A 19,972-nucleotide genomic window follows, 5' to 3' on the forward strand; every position below is an offset into this window, starting at 1 on the left:
AAAAATTCTCTTATATCCACATAGAAATAATTATTGATTCATTTAAACATGAGATTAATACTCACTGGAGAAATGAGTTATTTTAAAAAATAATGTGAATCAATAATAGAATAGACTATTCCAAACCTATAATTATTTTGAACCATATTGATTTTCATAAGTTACCACTGTGATGATTTATAATTTTTAAATATAATATTACTTATTTATAATTAACATAATTAATTTATTCTCTGGAAAGAGACTTTCCGTTTTGGTGAGCATTTATGAATACCTTTGGGTTTTAGTATAAGTTCAATATAAACTGATGATGGAATGTTTATTTTCATGAGCTAATTGAGAGAACATTAGTTGGATACTATATTATGCCTATGAGAGAGGGAAACACTTGCCCTGGGAATATGACATCTGGGCCTGCTAATGAGGTGCGGATACCAAAGAGGGCCACTGTGAAATTTTTGATACCACATCTTTTGTTTACTTGGTTTGACCTGCACTGCTTCTACTTTTTGCCTCTCCAACTAGCTCTCTTTAATTGTGATGTCTCATGTCTCTTACATCTACTATTTTCTAAAATAGTGGTTCTCTAAGTATAGAACTTGTTAGAAATATGAACTCTGGGCCTTACCTGAGTCCTATTGAATCAGAAACTTTCCAGTGGGGCTCAGCAATCTTTTTTTTTTTTTTACAAGCTCCTCAGGTAGTTCTGATCCATTTTAAAACTTCAGAATCTCTACCTCACACTATTAGCCAGGCATGCTCTCCCAATGTGAAGGTTTGGTTCTTCTCTTTTTGGGTTCAGCTCATCAGTTCTGTGACCTTTTTGAAATTCAATTTGGATTTGTAAGCTTGGGGCAGAGATGAGATCTGGACGAAGCTTTTCAACACAACATATTTGCCATTAAATTTTTGGTTACGACATCAATCCAAGAATATTTCCAATGCTGTTCTATGTCTTACTGTTTAACAATTAAAATAGCCTTTTGCCACAGGGTGCCTGGGTGGCTCAGCCGGTTAAGTGTCCAGCTTTTGATTTTGGCTCAGGCCATGATCTCAGGGTCATGAGATCAAGCACCAAGTTGGGCTCCATGCTAGGCATGGAGACTGCTTGGAATTCTCTCTCTCTTTGCCTCTGCCCACCCCACTTGTGCTCTGTCCCCCTTCTCTTTAAAAAAAAATAAGTAAAAAATAAAATTAAAATAGCCTTTTCCCAGTTATGTGAGGTACTATCAAAGATGTGTTTTCTAACTTTCAGATTTTACATGAAGTTTAATTCGAAGCTTGGTATAAAGAAGATACTTGAAAAGAAATTGTGTGTGTATATATGTATGTGTGAACTCACAAACTTTGTAACAATGATTTTCAATGTTATTGTGAGAAATTATATGCTTTAAAATGGAGATAAAAGATCACTAAAAAATTTTTATTTTAGAAAACGTGTCAAGTCATTAGATATTTCATTTGAATAGCTTTTTAATTTGTCACTTTTGACTGGAAATTCTTCTCTTACTGATAGTTTCCTGCTGGTATAAACTCTACGATTGTTTTAACCATTTCTATCAAACTACCAAGTCCATATATAGCTTCCCCCATGGTATGAAAAGTTCTGTTATACGTATGCACTGACAAAAATTACTGGACACTTCTCAGCAGTGTGAACAATTGCTGAGTTGCAATGATGTACTTACTCCATTAAAGCACTTGGCCAACTATTAACCTGTCTTAATACCGGGACCTTGAGTAAGTCTTTGAGTCTGGGGCAGTGGGGCTCTTCCAAATACTTGAATCTGAGGTGAGGGGTAATCCTTGTCCTAACTAAGACTCTGGTTTCCACTTTGGGTGTGCCGTGACCAATGGAATTTGGCAATCCATAAAGACACAAAATGTGTTTCCTGATGCAGATGCAGAAATAATCATTTTACTTTTCAAATATGTCAGGCAGAGGTGTAAGTTCCATTTCACAGTCTTCAGATGATCCTTCCTCTGTAGTGTACAGTTCTTAACATGCATCAGCATACTTAGAGGGCTTATTGAAACAGATTGTTGGGCCTTGCCCACAGAGTTTCTGATTCAATAGGTATGGGGTGGGAGTGAGCATCTGCGTTTCTAACAGGTTTCCAGGTGATGCTGTGCTCCAGGAAGCACACCATGAGAGACTGCTTTAATGCTGACTTTCTCAAAGTCAGATTCTCAAATCCTCAAGTCAGAACTACTTGGATTGCCTAGTAATCTTCAGATCATCAGGACCTATGATGATGACCTAAATTCAAATCTCCATGGTGGTGTGACAACGGTTTGCCTTTTGTCAAGTTCCTTGGGTGCTCCAAGTGTATATTTACATTTGAGAACCAGAGGGGTGGTCCAGGGATACTGTTAGCCTGAGAAAACACTGACCAAGTCTCCTCTTAAACACTACCAATTTTATACCTGTGGTTTGGCATCTAGTAGTTGTTTTATACATAGTAAATGAATCAATGAAAATGAATGCCAGCAATTAGTTGCTATTCCTTTTTGCTTCCAGCACCTGTACTTTATTATACTACAGAATATATCATCTGTATTTTAACTTCTTGCTTACTTGACTGCCTCCATCTAGACAGAGACCTTATCTTTTTGTTGTATCTCCAGTACCAAACCCAGCATCTGGCATGGAATAACTGGCACATGTATATTATCAGTATTTGTTGAATTAAATGATTGTAAATGTTGAGTAGAATATCCCTTAGGGTTAGTCTGAAAAAGATGTTGCCTGAATTGTTAAATTCCCTTGGTTTCTTTGAATATACATTAAAATGTTGAAAGAGGAGGGCCAGGATAGTGGAGTCAAGTATAATATGAAGACTGAGACCAAGGCTAGAAAAACCATAGGCAAGTCTGAAGGAGTAGGGTGGTACCAAGAGACAGCATGAAGTCAGGTGTCTGGAACACAAAACATTACATATGATTAGTATATATTTGCAGTACATTTGGAACAAGTGACATTTCAGAGGTGAAGAGAATAAGTTGGGGAACGAGAAGTGGATTATGTGGGTCTGATGAAGCTAGTTGTGTGCTGAGAATTTTGTGGGTGGTCAGAAATGAGAACATTAAGGGATGTAAAAAAGGATCAGAACATGACAAATGAAGTCAGACACTTCATCCATACCAAATTAACCTTGGCAATGAATTCATTGGTAGTCTAGCTCCACTTACTTTTGTTTGTTTTTTTGTTTTTATATTTATTAACTTCTTCAGTTACTCTTTTACCTTTCAAAGTTAGGAAGAAAAAAAAAAGGACTTTAATAGGGTTAGTCTGCTGATATACCAAAAAGCCTAGAGTAGAAATGGACTGTGGTGTGGAGAGAAATTCCTGATTCTGCAGTTGAAATCAAGGATTGTTGATTGTTTAAATACTAATGTTCTTGTTTTTGGTGTAGTCCACACTCATTGTTTAAATGCTAAATCCTGTTATAGTCTCCGGAATAGACTTACAATGCCCTGGGTTTTTTGTTTGTTTTTTTTTTATTGTTGTTGTTGTTGTTTAAGATTATATATTTTATTTTGAGAGAGAGAGAGCGCGAGCATGTGCATGGTGGGGGAGGGGCCGAGGGAAACTGAAGTGGACTCCGCTGAGCATGGAGCCCTAGGTGGGGCTCGATCTCTCTACCCTGAGATCATGACCTCAGCAGAAACCAAGAATCCAATGCTCAACCAACTGCACCACCCAGTGGCCCCAATCCTGTTTTTTAATAGTCTTGTTTAATTTCCTGTTCCATGCTTCCCAGACTATCTCCTGAATTTCAGACCTTTCCTTATTGTACTCATAAATGACCTGAATTTTCAGTCTCCTTTCCAAACAACCTAGATTTCTCATCTTTAGTCCATCCTGTTCTTTGAGGTCTGTGTGTATTTGTACTGGATTGCTGCGACCATATGTCTTCCAGTCATAGGCTGCTGACGGTCATGTGCATTCTGCTTTAAGTCTCTCTGGGGTCGTAAGGTCCTCAGACTAGATTTGTAGGTTTTGCCACTCACGTCCATATAATCCCCACTGTACTCTCCTTGTTTATATTACTTGGTGCCACCTTGCTCCCTTTCCAAGAGCATGTAGGGACAAATTAGTTTGTACTTTTCTATTTCAATTTTTTTATTTAGAAATGAAATGCCAAAAATTTCTAAGGACAATGGTTTTATGACCAACCAGAGGTTCAGAGCCTAAAGAGGTCTAAATCTTCTTTCAAATTATGTGAGAATCAGATTTTCAGAAGTCAATATGTATTAAAACCATACAAAGATCCTTTAGTTTAGATTCTGGACTCAGAACACTAAAGGCAGGGTTTTTATTTTCTTTTGTTTACTAATTAAAGCTTTGGCATAACTCAAAAGTCATGAGGGATGTAAGAAATTATTCATTGTATAAGAAATTATTCGTTGTGTAAGAAAGTCCCACTCATTGCAGGACAACCAGCATTGTTTGATAAGCCAACTGTATACAAGCCACGTCTCCTACCATATGGTATACCAAAACATGCCCACAAATCTCCCAAATGCCCAGGAAGGGTTAATGCCCCTTCTAAAGAGAACCATTGATTTCTACTATTCCATTTTCAATTTTTGGGATTGGGAAGGAACCCACAAAACATGAGAACGCTCAAAACCTAAGCAAAATCGGCAAAAAAGGAGAGGGAATGACTACTGGGTAGGCATCCACCAGTGTGTGCCACAAAAAAAAAAAAAGGTTAGACAATATTCAAGGTCCTTTCTAGCTATAGAGTTGAAACTGTTTAATGTCACAAAATGCAATATAAGTTTATTTATGTGTAAGCAATAATTATGGATAATGGATATTTATATTATGTATATTAATAAATCATGTTTCAAAATTTAAGGACAGATTCTTCAATTGCTAAATATAATAGGTAGAAGAACTTCTCTTAAACAAAATATACACAATCAAGATATTTAAATCTAAGCTTGTAAAGAATAAAAAAATGTCATGTGACATTTTAGAATAGTGTTAATTTGGACTAAAATTGTTTAATTTTAATGTAAGATAATAGCATTTTTGTATTATTGAGAACAAATGAAGTAAACACTATTTAATTCAAATTTGCCTACTTAAAAAAATTAAAACCACCCATTATTCTGTATCTCATTTCTTTCTGAGAAAGGGATATAGATACAATCTCTTATCCTTTTTCATATGGCTGTTATAATGGATGATCAGGAATCACCTCTGAAGTTTCTAGCATAATCAATGGACCCAGTATGTTTTGTAGATGTTTGCTTCATAAATAATTAAATGGTTTTAATGAAACGTTTCAGAAAAAATTATGTAGATCTAATGTAAGATTATTTTATTATTATTAGTTTTAATACTGAAAACAAATTTTTCTATGCATTTTTCTGAGTTCTTTTACTCCAGATTATCTTACATGGATTAATATATATTTTTTATATGAAATACAGTTTTATATAATGATGATAGATGACTATGAATTAGTAATCATTAAAAAAACAGGCTTTTTTATATCTCATTATCATTCTGGTTGTTCACTTGCTCATGTTTTTGTTGTTGTTTTCGCAGGGATTCGATAAACAAGTGGATGTGTCATATATTGCCAAACATTACAACATGAGCAAAAGCAAAGTTGACAACCAATTCTACAGTGTGGAAGTGGGAGACTCAACCTTCACGGTTCTCAAGCGCTACCAGAATCTGAAGCCTATTGGCTCTGGGGCTCAGGGAATAGTTTGGTAAGTAGAATATATATATTATTTATTTACTTTTGAAGTATAATTAACATACAGTGTTTTATTAGTTTCAGGTATACAACATATTCAGCAATTCTATACATTACTCTGCTCATCATGATAAGTGCAGTCACCATCCGTCACCAAATGTTACTACAATCTTATTCACCATATTTCCTATGTTGTACTTTTCATCTCTGTGACTTCTTTATTTTATAACTGGAAGTTTGTACTTTTAATCCCCTTTCTCTGTTTCATCAATCCTCCTCACACCTCCCCTCTGGCAACCACCAGTTTGTTCTCTGTATTTAAGAGTCTGGTTTTTGGTTGTTGTTTGTCTCTGTTTTGTTTTTTAGATTCCACATGTAAATAGAATCATATGGTATTTGTCTTTCTCTGTCTAACTTATTTCACTTGACTTGTATTTTTAGAGGGACTAATGCTGTGTATGTCAACTAGCCACAAACACACACAAATAAACATAAATAAATAGCATGATTTGAGATAGGAAGAATACTTTCTATCAAAGAAAAATGAAATAATAAGCATTATTTGTAATTCATTACCCATTTACTAAAAATATGTACAACTTTGCTTGTGACTAGTCTTTCTACTCACCAAAAATGTCCATTTCACAACAACCATGGAGAAACAAAGAAAACCAGAGGTTTTGTAGCTGTTGCTAATACATTTAGAAAATTTTACTTGGATGTTTTCACAGCAAGAAATGAGGGGTTATGTGTTAAGATAACATGGAAATAAACTTCCCTGCACTCTAAGGAAGTATGAATGATATCTCAAATGTTCCTGTCATTTTTAAAGTTCAATATTTAAAATTCAGCTACCTATTAGAAAAGTGGTATTTAAAAATATCTGTTGTTTGTTTCCAAAATGGAAAGATTCTGGGCTTCCTTAGTAATCATTCTTTTATGGCATTTTTTTTTAAGATTTTATTTATTTATTTGACAGAAAGACAGCCAGCCAGAGAGGGAACACAAGCAGGGGGAGTGGGAGAGGAAGAAGCAGGCTCATAGTGGAGGAGCCTGATGTGGGGCTCGATCCCATAACGCCGGGATCACGCCCTGAGCCGAAGGCAGACGCTTAACGACTGAGCCACCCAGGCGCCCCCTTTTATGGCATTTTTGAGTGGCAATTTGAAATGATGACAACTCAAAACCTGATTACCTTTTATAAAATTCTTGCAAAAGTGATGATATCAAATTGATAAGCATTTATTTTATGTAGTCTTAGCTTGCAATGTAGCCACCAAATGTATTTAGTATGAACTTATTAGCATAATAATTTTCAACTTGATGACTCATACCCATAAGTAAAAATTTAGCACATGCACCATAAATATGTATATTTATCTATAAGATATTTACTTAGATCAATATACTTATTTGTTATATAAATTACTGCTACATAATAAACATTATTTAAAAACATTTTATTTACACCTTTTTTTTCACTCATTTGATACATTGTAATTTTGATGGTAGTGTTCACTATTTTTTAAACTTTCATTTTATATTTCATAAGCAGTTTTAGAATCTGGTTTACTTCATTTTTTATTTTTTTAAGACTTTTTTTTTCAGAGCAAAATGATTCACAGCAAAATTGAGAGGAAGGTACAGAGATGTTCCATATTCCTCACATCATCATGCTTAGCCTCCCCCATCATCAACATCCCCCACAAAAGTGGTACATTTATTACAGTTGATAAACCTACATTGATACATCATAATTACCGAAGCCCATAGTTTAGATTAGGATTTATTCTTGATGTTGTATTTCTGTGGATTTAGACAAATATAAATTTATACGTATCCATTATTATGGTATCTTACAGAGTATTTCCACTGCTCTAAAAATCCTCTATGCGCTACATGTTCATCCCTCCTCTTACTCCCAACTCCTGGCAACCATTGATCTTTTTACTATTTCCATAGATTTTAAAGATTATTTATTTATTTGAGAGAGAGAGAGCAAAAGCAGTGGGGAGGAGCAGAGGGAGAGGGAGAAACAGACTCCCCACTCACCAGGGAGCCTGAGGCAGGGCTCCATTCCAGGACCTGGAGATCATGACCCAAGCCCAAGGCAGACACTTAACCTACTGAGCCAACCAGGTGCCCCTTTATTGTTTCCATAGATTTGTCTTTTCTAGGATGTCATATAGTTGGAATCAAACAGAATATAGCCTTTTTAGCTTGGCTTCTTTCACTTAGTAATATTCCCTTCAGGTTCTTTCATGTCGTTCCATAGATTGATAGCTCATTTCTTTTTATCACTGAATATTTCATTGTCTAGGTATGCTACAGTTTATCCATTCACCTACTTTAGGGCATCTTGGTTTGTTCCAGGTTTTAGTAATTATAAATACAGCTGCTCTAAATATCCATGTACAGGTTTTTGTGTGGACATAAATTTTAAATGTTCTCTTCATTTTCATAATTGGTGTTAAGTTTACTCGCAAGGCTTAGTCAATGTAAAGGCAGTAGTGCATGGTTGGTGCACTTCGAAATAATTTATTAGCATTTAAACCCGATTTATCAAATATAACAAAACTTTTATTGAAATTTACTTAATAGTTATCTAATGTCAATCAGTAGTTGTTTTTGCTATTAAAAAATGGAACAGTTTAATATTTTTAATAATGGACCAAACCTTTCATTCCAAAGATATTTAAATAGGTAACAAAATTCCTATTTTTAGTTTTCATTTATTTATTAGTTATGGTGCAGATCTGAGGTGAACCTCTTTGTGGCACAAAATAGTTTCATGGCATGGTAGGCAGAATAATGGTCTCCCGAAGACGCCCAGACTCTAATCTCCCAGAATTCTTGACTATGTTATCTTATGTAGCATAAGTGTTATCTTATGTGAATGTGATTAAGGTTAAGGGCCTTAAAAAGGGGAGTTTATCCTGAGATATCCAGGAGAGATCAATTTAATCAGATGAGTTCTTAAAAAGTGGAAAAGAAAGGCAGAAGAATGGATCAGAGAGATGCAATTGGAAAGGAGAGATAGATATTTAAAACATGAGAAAGACTTGCTTTATTATTGCTGGCTTTGAAGATAGAGGATGAAGGTCATGAGTCAGGGAATGGGCTGGCTTCCGGAAGCTGGGAATGGCTATCAGCTGCCAGTCAGCAAGAATATAGAGGCTGCATTAGAGTCATGCAACCACAGAGAATTGGACTCTCCCAACAAACCCAAATGAGCAAGGAAACAGATTCCTCTCTAACACCTCCAGAAAGGAACCAGTCTGCTAACATCTTGACTTCAGCCTGGTGAGGTCCATGTAAAGGTTTCGGACCTGCAGAACTGTCAGATAATAAATTTGTGTTATTTAAGCAGCTAAGTTTGTGAAGGTTTGTTGTGGCAGCAATACTAATACAGATGGTATAATAAAGATTCCACTATTAAGATAAAATCTCCTAGAGAAGGCACACTGAACTATAATGTTTTCAGAGGAAGGGATTTAGGGTGCCTCTGTCAATCCCCCTCAAACTATGAAATTTCCTTTTTCTTTTCAAACATTTTTTACCCTAGGTAATATGAGACCAACTGCTAGAGGGGGATAACATGTGTTTGGGAGGGACCAGTATTAATTTGTTTATTAAATATTAGTAATTTTAATTTCCTTTCTACATTACAATTTATATTTTCTGCATTCTGCTAGATGTTTTGTATACCACCTGGGGAGTGGGAACCCTATTTAGGAGATCACTGCATTTACGAACAACTTTCAAAATGTAATAGAAAATAAGACAAAAGAAAAATTTTTATGAAGGAGGAGAGACAGGAAAAGGAGAAAGCAGAGGGGTTTCCGGTTATCTTTCTTTAAAGGAAAATTGTAGAACATATGAAAGTTCTCCTACGCTTCTCAGTTCATACTCATTGGGATTGTTTTATTTTCCTTTGAATAAAACTGCCACAGAAAATGAGGACACTAGTGAAAGGAAGCTAATAGATCTTTAATGATTGAAAAATAGACCCAAAGCAGTATTTTTCTCAAGAAGTTAGTGGACTGTCCCAGAAACATCTGAAAATCTACTAAAAATTTTGTGGCATATTTTTAGGATATTTTGAGTCTCTATTTTTCCTTGTACAGACAGAAATCATCTTAGGTCTTAGGTATACTAACTGAAATAGATTTCAATGAATAAAATATTTTCCTTGAGTAAAATTTTTAATCCAGTTTTACAACAAATTTATCAGCAAATCTGTCATTAAGGACACCTGAATTCCAAAATGTTAGCCTTGGAGTTTTCTGGGATTATTATTAGTCTTTTGGTTTATAGCTGAGGGAAATAAAGCTAGCAAAGACCAAGATGAAAGGACAGAAATAGGATGGCATATTCCTCTTCCTCATTTTCCAGTTCACTGCTCTACCATGTGCACGGACACCACAATTCCAGCACATTCCTTTCTGGACATGAATATAGTTGTGCCTTCCTTGTCCCTCTTTCTCAACCTAGCTTTGAGATATCTTTGTTTATTTATCATGACATAGGTTAGTAGTATACTATTTCTCTTGAAGATCTATTCTTGTATTAATTTGTCCTCTCTATCTACAGCCTTTAATTTAATTTCCTTTGTATTGCCTTTTGTCACTGATTTTCTTTAGAACAGGAATAAAACATGGAGGAACCAATTCCAAAAGGGATGTTTATCATGAGGTTTTTTGTTTTTGTTTTGTTTTGTTTTACATGTGCCACTACAAAATTTTGTATGTTTGTGTAATAAGGATTTTGCTTTTCAAGTGCAAATGTTGGCATATTGGTACTTATAGTTTGATATAGAGTCTCATTTTTACTGTTCCAGTTACGTTACATTTATAATTGGGTTCTTATACTTTCTTTCCTCTCTTTGGATTGCTTCATTGCTTACTTACTATCAGGGGAACAAACAGGCAACACTAATGTATCTTCAAAAGGAATTAATTACTACTATGCTATTTTTTCATTCACCATGGATGATGGACCAACAATGTAATTATTGAGAATCATTAAATAAAATCTAATGGGAAATATTTTGGAATAAATGAAAATTTTCTTTCTACCTCTGAGGAAAAAAAAAAAAAGATTATCTATTGTAACAGAAAGATACAATGATTGAGCATGGTCCAAGATGGCAGTGTAGGAAGGTCCTGAACTCACTTCCTCCCATGGACTTCCAAGTCTACACCTACATAGGGATCATTTCCCTCTGGAAAAGATCTGAAAACTAGATGAACTGTTCTCTACAATAAAGGATAAAAGGACCACATCTAGAATCGTAGGAGAGGCAGAGAAACAATCTTGCAACACCCTCCCCACCAGTGCAGCAACACATAATAGGGAAGGATCTCACGAAATAGGCACATCTCCCAGAGGAGCAAAGGGTTGGTGTCCCACATCAGGCACACTGGCCCGTGGAATGTACACCAGAAAGATGAACCCCCAGAATGTCTGGTTTGGAAAACCAATGAGGCTGATGTCTGGGGATCCCAAAGTGCCATAGGAAATGGAGGTTCCCCTCCTGGGAGGCTCATGTGTGGTCTTGCTCTGCCCAAGACCCAGTGAATAAACAGCAGTTTGAAAAATACCTAGAATATATGTGAGGGAGATTCATTTGCTGATCTGAGGTCATTGCCTGGAGGGGTGGGAGGCACTTGAAATTCTCTCTGGAGACAGAGGCACTGACAGATGCCATTGTTAAACTCTCCACACAAACTGCTAGCACAAGCAAGTAAGCTTAGACATGGGATCACGGCTGGGATGGGTTGGGGTTAGAACTTATGGCACTTGCTGAAGCCAGAGAGCACAGGCAGTTGCAACTGTCTCCTGTGCCCTGGCTGGGGCGGACAAGAACAAGCAGTCATGGGATCCTTCCACGCCCTGCCTAAAGATGGTGCCTCACTGACAAGGCTCTCTCTTGCTGTATCATTGAAGGCTGCAGGCATGCATAAACAAGACATTTTTCTCCTGTCTTTCTGAAGCAGGCAGGCATACTCTCCCTACTACACTCTTCGGCTGCCTTGCTAGAGCCAGGGGGCATGTGCAAACCTCACAGGGGACATCCCTTGATCACCTGACCCTGGTGGCCAAGAGAACTGGAATTCCAGAGCTCCATGGGGCTGTAGCAACCAGAAAGACAGCTCTTGGCAGGGCAGGCCACCACCCACAGGGAAGTACACAGACAGCAGACTGAAAAACAACTCCAGTCTTCCTATGAAAAAGGCCTATTTACTTAGCCTGGAGCTTCAGCCTGAAGGACATGATTCTGGTTTCCCACAATTTAGAGGTCTAGGAGGTGCTCCTAGGGAGCATAAGCAGGGAGACACCATTCTTGTACACTCCTTTGACCTTACTATAGCCCAGTGTGACTTCCCAGAAAGGAGCTTATATACTCTTCTGGAGCTCTCATTGCAACTGTCACCCAAGGGACACCTCCAGATCTCCGGTCTGGAGGCTAACAGGGATTACAACTGCAGACCCACAGGACTGTATATATTTGCATACTCTAAAGCTGCTGCCTGAGGGTTTAGCTTCCAATCAGCCTGAAATCAGGTGCTAAATGAAATTCTTCCCCTTGGACCACTGACTCAAACATGGGGTTATATCAAGAATAAATCAGGCAGTTTAGACAATCACAAAGGTTCAAGGAAAAACCAAAAGCTAGGGCAAGTTTGAATGAGAAGAATCAAGACGGAAAGAGGTAGCTGTTTTGCCAAATACATAGAAACACAGAGAATCAAACAAAATGAGGAAACAAAAATATGTTCTAAATGAAAGAACAAGACAAAAATTCAGAGAAAGACCTAATGATATAGAGAGAAGATATACCTGATAAAGAATTCAAACTAATGGTCATAAAGATGCTCACTGAACTCAGGAGAAGAATGGATGAACACAGTGAGAACTTTAACAAAGAGATAGAAAACATAAGAAAGTACCAAACAGAAGTCACAGAGCTGAAGAATATGACTGAGCTAAAAAATATGCTAGGGGGTTTCAACAGCAGACTGGATGAAGTAGAAGAATGGATCAGCAACTTGGAAGGCAAAGCAATAGACTCACCCAACAGAGGGGCAAAGAGAAAAAAAATGAAAATAACTTAAGGGACTTCTGGGGCAACATCAAACAGAATAATATTCACATTATAAGGGTCCAGAAGAAGAGAGAGAGAAAGAGACAGAAAGCTTATTTAAAGAACTAATGGCTGAAAACTTCACCCGGGGGGGGGGGGGATGGGGGTGGGGAACAGACATCTAAGACCAGGAAGCCTGGAAAATTTCAAATAAAACAAACCGAAGGAGCTCCACACCAAGCAATATAATAATTAAATTGCCAGCTGCTAAAGAGAGACTCTTAAAAGCACGAAGAGAAAAACAAATTGTTTTATACAAGGGAAGCTCCATAAGGCAATCAGCAGATTTCTCAACAGAAAATTTTTAGGCTAGGAGAGAGTGGTGCAATATATCCAAAGTGCTGAAAGAAAAAAAATTCACCCAAAAATATGCTACCTGGCAAGATTATTATTCAGATTTGAAGGAGAGAGAAAGAGTTTTTTAGACAAGCAAAAACTAAAGGAGTTCAGTACTACCAAACTGGCCTTACAAGAAATATCAAAGGGACCTCTTTAAGCTTAAAAAAAAAAAAGGCAAAAAATAATAACAAGAAAACATATGAAAGTGAAAACCTCACTAGAAAAGGTAATAAAGGAAAGGTAGTAGGTTAATCACTTCTAAAGCTACTTCAGAAGGTTAGAAGACAAAAGTAGTAAAATTAACTAAAACTACAATAATTAATTAAGAGACATATACAATAAAAAGATGTAAAACATGACATCAAAAACATAAATTGGCAAGGGAGTAAAAGTGTAGAGTTTTGGAATGTGTTAAAATTTAAGTTGCCATCAACTTAAAAATAGACTGTTACATAAATAGGCTGTTAATGTGAGCCTCCTGGTAACGACAAAGCAAAAACTTAAAATAAATACATAAAAGGAAATAAGAAAGGAATCTAAACATACATTAAAGAAATTCATCAAGCCACAGGGAAAAGAGAAAAAGAGAAGAAAGAGAAGAACTGCAAAGATGGCCAGAAAACAATGAACAAAATAGCAATCAGTAATTATTTCAAATGTAAATAGTCTGAATTCTCCAATCAAAAGACACAGAGTGGCTGAATGTATCTAAAAAAAGACATACTTAAACGCCCTTGGGTGGTTCAGTCAGTGAAGTGTCTGCCTTCAGCTCAGGTCATGATCCCAGGGTCATGGGATCAAGCCCCACATTGAGCTTTCTGCTCAGTGAGGAGCCTGCTTCTCCTCCTCCACCTGCACTCTCTCTCTCAAATAAATAAATAAAATCTTTAAAAACAAAAGACACATTTATATGCTGCCTATTAGAGACTCACTTCAGATGTAAGGGCACACAGACTGAAAATGAAGGGAGAGAAAATGATGTTTCATGCAAATGGAAACGGAAAGAAAGCTGGGGTAACTATACTCATATTGACAAAATAGACTTTAAAACAGACCATAATAAAAGATGAAGAAAGACATTATATAATGATAAAGGGGTCAATCCAACAAGAAGATAAAACAAGTATAAATATATATGCACCCATTATCTGAGCACTAAATATGTAAAACAAATACTAATGAACCTAAAGGGAGAAACTGACAACAATACAGTAATAGTGGGGGATGTTGATACTCAGCTTATATCAATGGATGATCATCCAGACAGAAAATCAATAAGGAAACATCGGCCTTAAATGACATATTAGACCAAATGAACTTAATCTATTTATAAAACATTCCACCCAAAAGCAACAGGATACATATTCTTCTCAAGTGCATGTGGAACATTCTCGAGAATAGATGACATATTAGGTCACAAAACAAGTTTCAATAAGTTCAAGATTATAAACTTTCAAGACTGAATCATGAAGAAAGAGAAAATCGGAATAGACTGATTACAAGTAAGAAGATTGAATCAGTAATCAAAAAGCCTCCAACACACAAAAATCTGGGACAGGACAATTTCACTGGTAAATACTACCAAACAGTCAAAGATTTAATACCTATCCTTCTCAAACTCTTCCAAAAAATTGAAGAGGTGGGAAACTTTCCAAATTCATTTTACAAGGACAGTATTACCCTGATACCCAAACCAGAGTAGGACACCACAAAGAAAGAAAATTACAGGCCAATATCCTTGATGAACATATACGGAAAAATCCTCAACAAAATATTAGCAAACTGAATTCAAACAGAGATAGACAAATGCTTCATGACTTCAGTTATATGTGGAATCTAAAAAACAAAACAAACAAACAAAGCAAACCCTGGACTCATTGATACAGAGAACAGATTGGTGCTTGCCAGAAGAAAGGAGTGTTGGGGGATGGGCAAAATGGGTGAGGGGGATTAAGAAGTACAGACTTTCAGTTACAAAATAAGTAAGTCATGGGGTTGTAATGTACAGCATGGGGAATATAGTCAATAACATTGTATTAACTTTGTATATGACAGATGGTAACTGGACTTACTGTGATGACCATTTTGCAATGTACACAAATGTCAAATCAATGTTGCACACTTGAAACTAACATAATAGTGTATGTCAATTTTACCTTAATAAATTTAAAAAAAGAAGAAACAATGATTCTGCTTCTCCATGTGAACAAAGAAGTCCTCTGTACCTTCCTAGGTGGAACATTGTAATCTAGAAGATGCTTTTTTAACAACAGTGGTCAGGAGCTAGATGAGCAAATATTTTAGAACATTTTTCCAATCATCAGAAGAAAATCTCATTAGAGTTGTTTCTACTACCTGCTCCAGAACAAAAAAAGAACATAGGAACAAATCAACAGCAGGGAGTTCACTGTCTTCTCTCGCTTCCATCCTGCTGTTGCTTGCCAAGCCAAGAAACATTTCTATTTTCTCTATTTCTTTCTCCAAAGATGATTCAAACTGACAATGAAAGTGGTGGCAAAAGTCAACAACCAGGCTTAAGCAGAGAAGACTTGCCAAGGTTGGTCTGCTCTTTAACTGAAAAGAGCTAATTTTACAGTTTAAATGACAGGAATTATAACCATATTCTTTTCCTTCTTGGACTTGTTCTCTTCGTCATCTGCTTATAATCAGCTTGTAAACAGTACCAATCCAATTTTGCAAGGTGATCTTTTACAGGATATTTGTATCAACGATGAAAGCTTAATACTGACAAAAGCATAGATTTTGTGTGGCTTATTATAAAAACTCTGTGCCTAGAAAATTAAATATTTAGAAATGAGATGATACATTTTATGTTAACTAAACTTTTATGAATTCCAATTAGAGCTAGAGGACAGAATTTAATTACAGTTGAAACAATTGTATTGATAAAATGCACTGGAAATAATCCAGTGTATTAATTTATCTTAATTTGGATATATATCCATATATTTATATACATAATGAACGTATCACCAATATACAATTTATAATATATATTACATGTGTATATGCATACTTATTAATCCAACGGATTCATTTATCTTAATTTAATATATGCTATTTATATATACATCTATATATATACATACACACATACACACAGAAACACACATGAATTTCATACATAGAGATATATATAGTTCTGTTTCCCACAAAAATCTGAAAAATCCTTTCTGGTGAATGTCCTTCAATTAGTGATCTACAGCAACAGGGTCCTATGCGGGTAAACAATCTAAGATTTAAGTTACCAGACATGTTCAATAGAACCTTGGGTGTTCATGTATTCCTGTTTTTTCACCTTCCTTTGATAAGTGGATGTTGGTGGATAGAGTGAGCCTTCCTGGCAATGTCCTTTCATCTTAGTCAAATTAAGGGTTAGATAAACTAAAGGGAAGTCTAAAATTCCCATACTAATGGACAGGAAATGAAAACATTCCATAAGTGGGGCACCTAGGTGGCTCAAATGGTTAAGTATCTGCCTTCGGCTCAGGTCATGATCTCCGGGCCCTGGATTGAGTCCCCTGTTGGGCTACCTGCTCAGTGGGAGTCTGCCTCTCCCTCTCATGCTCTCCCCCGCCCCCAACTCATGCTCTCTCTCTCTCTATCAAATGAATAAATAAACTCTTAAAAAAAAATCCACAAGCAACACTATGGCGTAGGAAACAAAGTTTGTTACAGCATTTTATCTAGTGGGCCCTTCCTTGGCCCAGCATTTGATACCGCAGCTATATTATCTTGGCACACATGTCTAGATACACATGTGTTTAAACCTTGTTTGTTCCCAAGTAGGATTTGAAGATGAAAAACATAGATGTGAGTTAGTATCCACCCAACATATAAGGGACTTGGGGAATAAGGGATCCCATATACATCAGAGTAGAATATTGATAATGTGACAAATCAAAATCGCTCCCAAAGGCATCTGAGTTATTGACAGCAGAGCTCCCTGTGCCCTAGATAGTAGAGGTATAGAAGGAAAGGGCTTTTCTTTGTTGTTTGTTTTATTTTTGTTTTTTTTAAATTATGGATCGCAATTTGAATCTTCGGCTTTCTAATTCTACATAGTACTAATAGGTAGAATTATTGTGGATAGGTCAGAGCGCTCATCAAAAACTAAACTGGATACAACGAAGCAACCGAATCAAATTCTAAATGAACAAAAATCTTTGAATTTTTCAAAAGCTCAAAAAAATTACTGGTAATAATGCCAAATCAAGTCATATTAGTAAAGTAATTACTGTCCGTGGAAATTTCTTCAAAAAATAATAGCCTCGAAGTACTTAAAGAATGGTTTATTGTAGGTCCTCTCTTTTTAATGTGCTCATTTTTATTAAAGAAAACGACACTATTGAGTCATTGTCACTTTTAACAGCTTTTCTCGTCTTGGCGACAAATTGGACCTACCGTCTATGCGCTGATTTAATCATCCTTGAACAAATAGCACAATTTTTTTTTCAAAATGGTTAGCAAAGTTTAGGGAATATTTGTAAATAGTACCAGAACAAAAGAGATAGAAACTTGGCAATGTTAGGGCACATGATGGAAAGATATTCAATATCTGTTTATTGCTGATTATGATTAGGAAGGAAATTAATTAAATAAATTCTTTGAATTCTGTAAAATATTTGCACATTTAAACATCTGATTTTACTGATTCAATTACAGATACATTAAGATACCTTACATTATTATGTTCAGTCTGTATAGTTATAAATATACTTACACTTCAAGGTAATTGGATTTACCATTGTATTTCATCAATGATTGTATTTAACTTTGTCTCTAGGGCCTTGGTTTGCACATCTGTAAAATGGGGATAATATTTATCTCACAGGACTCAAAAAGATAAAATTAGATACAAGAAATTGCCTTAAATCTGATATTGTCATGACTTATAATAGATTCAAGGAAGGTAAACTTAATGTTACTCTTTTCTACCAGCAGAAACTTGCAAAAGGTCAATTTCCATAATCCAGGAGGATGGCTGATTGTACCAGCTGCATTATTATCAGAATGTGCATATTATATTCCCATTATAGTTGAGAACATGAGATTTAAAAAAATGACTTTACCACTACTCCATAAGTGAGTCTAGCAAAGAAACATCTGAACCTTTTTGTTCCTATCTTGCATTCTGAGCTTCAGGTAACCAAGATTATTTACAATTTTTATACAAGTTTTAAATATTAGTTTTTAAATTTGTAACATGACTGCACAGACCCAGCTAACCATCTTTAAGCACAGACTTTGGATAGAAGAGTTTTGTGGCTATGAGGTTGATGGTATGAAAAGAAATGGGTAAAATCACCCAGAGGATTTCTTAAAGTACCAGACATCCTGAATAACACAAAGGACACTGGTTCAGTGGGTCCCGAATGATGATTTTATTTGATTCCTGGAAACATCCCTCACAGTCCTACTGCACATTTCTTAGAGCTCCTAAAGAACCATTATGCTAAATGCTGCAGCTTTAATCACACATTTCCAGTTAGCCCCTGACCAACAGAGATTGTTTTGATCCACATCTGGAATATCAGCACATTTTGTATCCCTGTTATTTTCCATTAATTTTACAATTTAGACCCTTGATTGTAACCTTCCTGATATAAGGAACACTGAGCTTCAAATACTGTCTTTATATTGGTAAGAGGTGTGAAGTTGCAGTGGTCCATGCAATAGGACAGAAACTGTATTTTTTTCCACACATTTTGCCTCGTGGGCTCTTTTGCATAGCACAATCCCCATATTCATACTTCCTGTATTTCTCAATTGATGATTAATATTTATGAATATCACCTTCTTTCCTTCATTGAGAAAATGTGGTACTTTGAGAAAATATGGGTAGAAGTTTAATGGCAGAATGCTTACAGGGAAAAAATACTATATAAAATCCATATTTCTGTGTATTAACCATTAAGTATATATGTGTTCATATTCATAAATATATAATTGCCAGTGTGATAATTGAAACTGAAGGGTTTGGTAGTTTAAAATCTTAAAAATTATATTTGGTTTTTAGACTGCATTATGGACATTTATTCTGAATCTGTCATTTTTCAGTAAATTTGTAACTAATTTATATCCCTATGGGAAAATCTGATAGCAAGAGTTTGTAGCCCGGAAGCATTTTTCTTGGCAGAGGGGAAAGATAGTCATTTAAATTTCTGTAGACAATTATTTGCTTACCGATGATTGAATCTTCTCTGTAAATCATGTATTGATATAAATGCTAAGGTCTTTATCAGGAGAAGTAATTAGCACGCACATTTCTTTATTTTTTTTTTCAGTTTCTACTTTAATCCCAAAGATTAAATGGCTAAGTGAGACTGATTCTTATTTCTCTTAAGGACCTATCTTCTAGGGCTTCAATAGATATTTTCATTGCAAAAATAAAATTGGTTTATGGTCCAGGTACTAATTTTCCAGTTGCGTAAATCCCGGTTAATTGTTAGGATTAAAGTGCATCCATGGTTATATTTTAAAAAGAAACTATAATTTAAATATAAATACCTAAAGCCTTAATCCTGCACTAACCAGTGCATCTTGAAGAGCCAACATTCCTTACCGAAGGGAAGCAAAGTCTTCAGTTAAATTATGCTAAAATAACAGATGGCAGTTGCTTTTCCTCAGGTTCCAGAAATCATTCTCATTTACTGCTCTATTCTATCTGTAAGAAAGGTAGCTAAAAACAAACAAACAAACAAACAAACAAAAGAAGAGCAGGTAGGTGTTATAAATATTG

At 35.7% G+C, this 19,972-nt stretch overlaps 1 protein-coding gene across 9 annotated transcripts in view; it reads left to right on the forward strand.

Annotated features, from left to right (window-relative positions):
• The window catches only part of MAPK10 (mitogen-activated protein kinase 10), a 533,352-nt gene that overhangs the window by 395,858 nt on the left and 117,522 nt on the right, over window positions 1-19,972 (forward strand). For all 9 annotated transcript variants that reach the window (XM_087864017.1, XM_045791146.2, XM_045791168.2 and 6 more), the window contains one exon: window positions 5,567-5,736. In XM_087864017.1, the coding sequence (XP_087720143.1) occupies window positions 5,567-5,736 (170 nt within the window). The remainder of the gene's footprint in view (window positions 1-5,566; window positions 5,737-19,972) is intronic.

Source organism: Ursus americanus, chromosome 8 (assembly GCF_024610735.1).
Source record: "Ursus americanus isolate L20-20 chromosome 8, mUrsAme1.1.p, whole genome shotgun sequence".
Lineage (NCBI taxonomy): Eukaryota > Metazoa > Chordata > Mammalia > Carnivora > Ursidae > Ursus > Ursus americanus.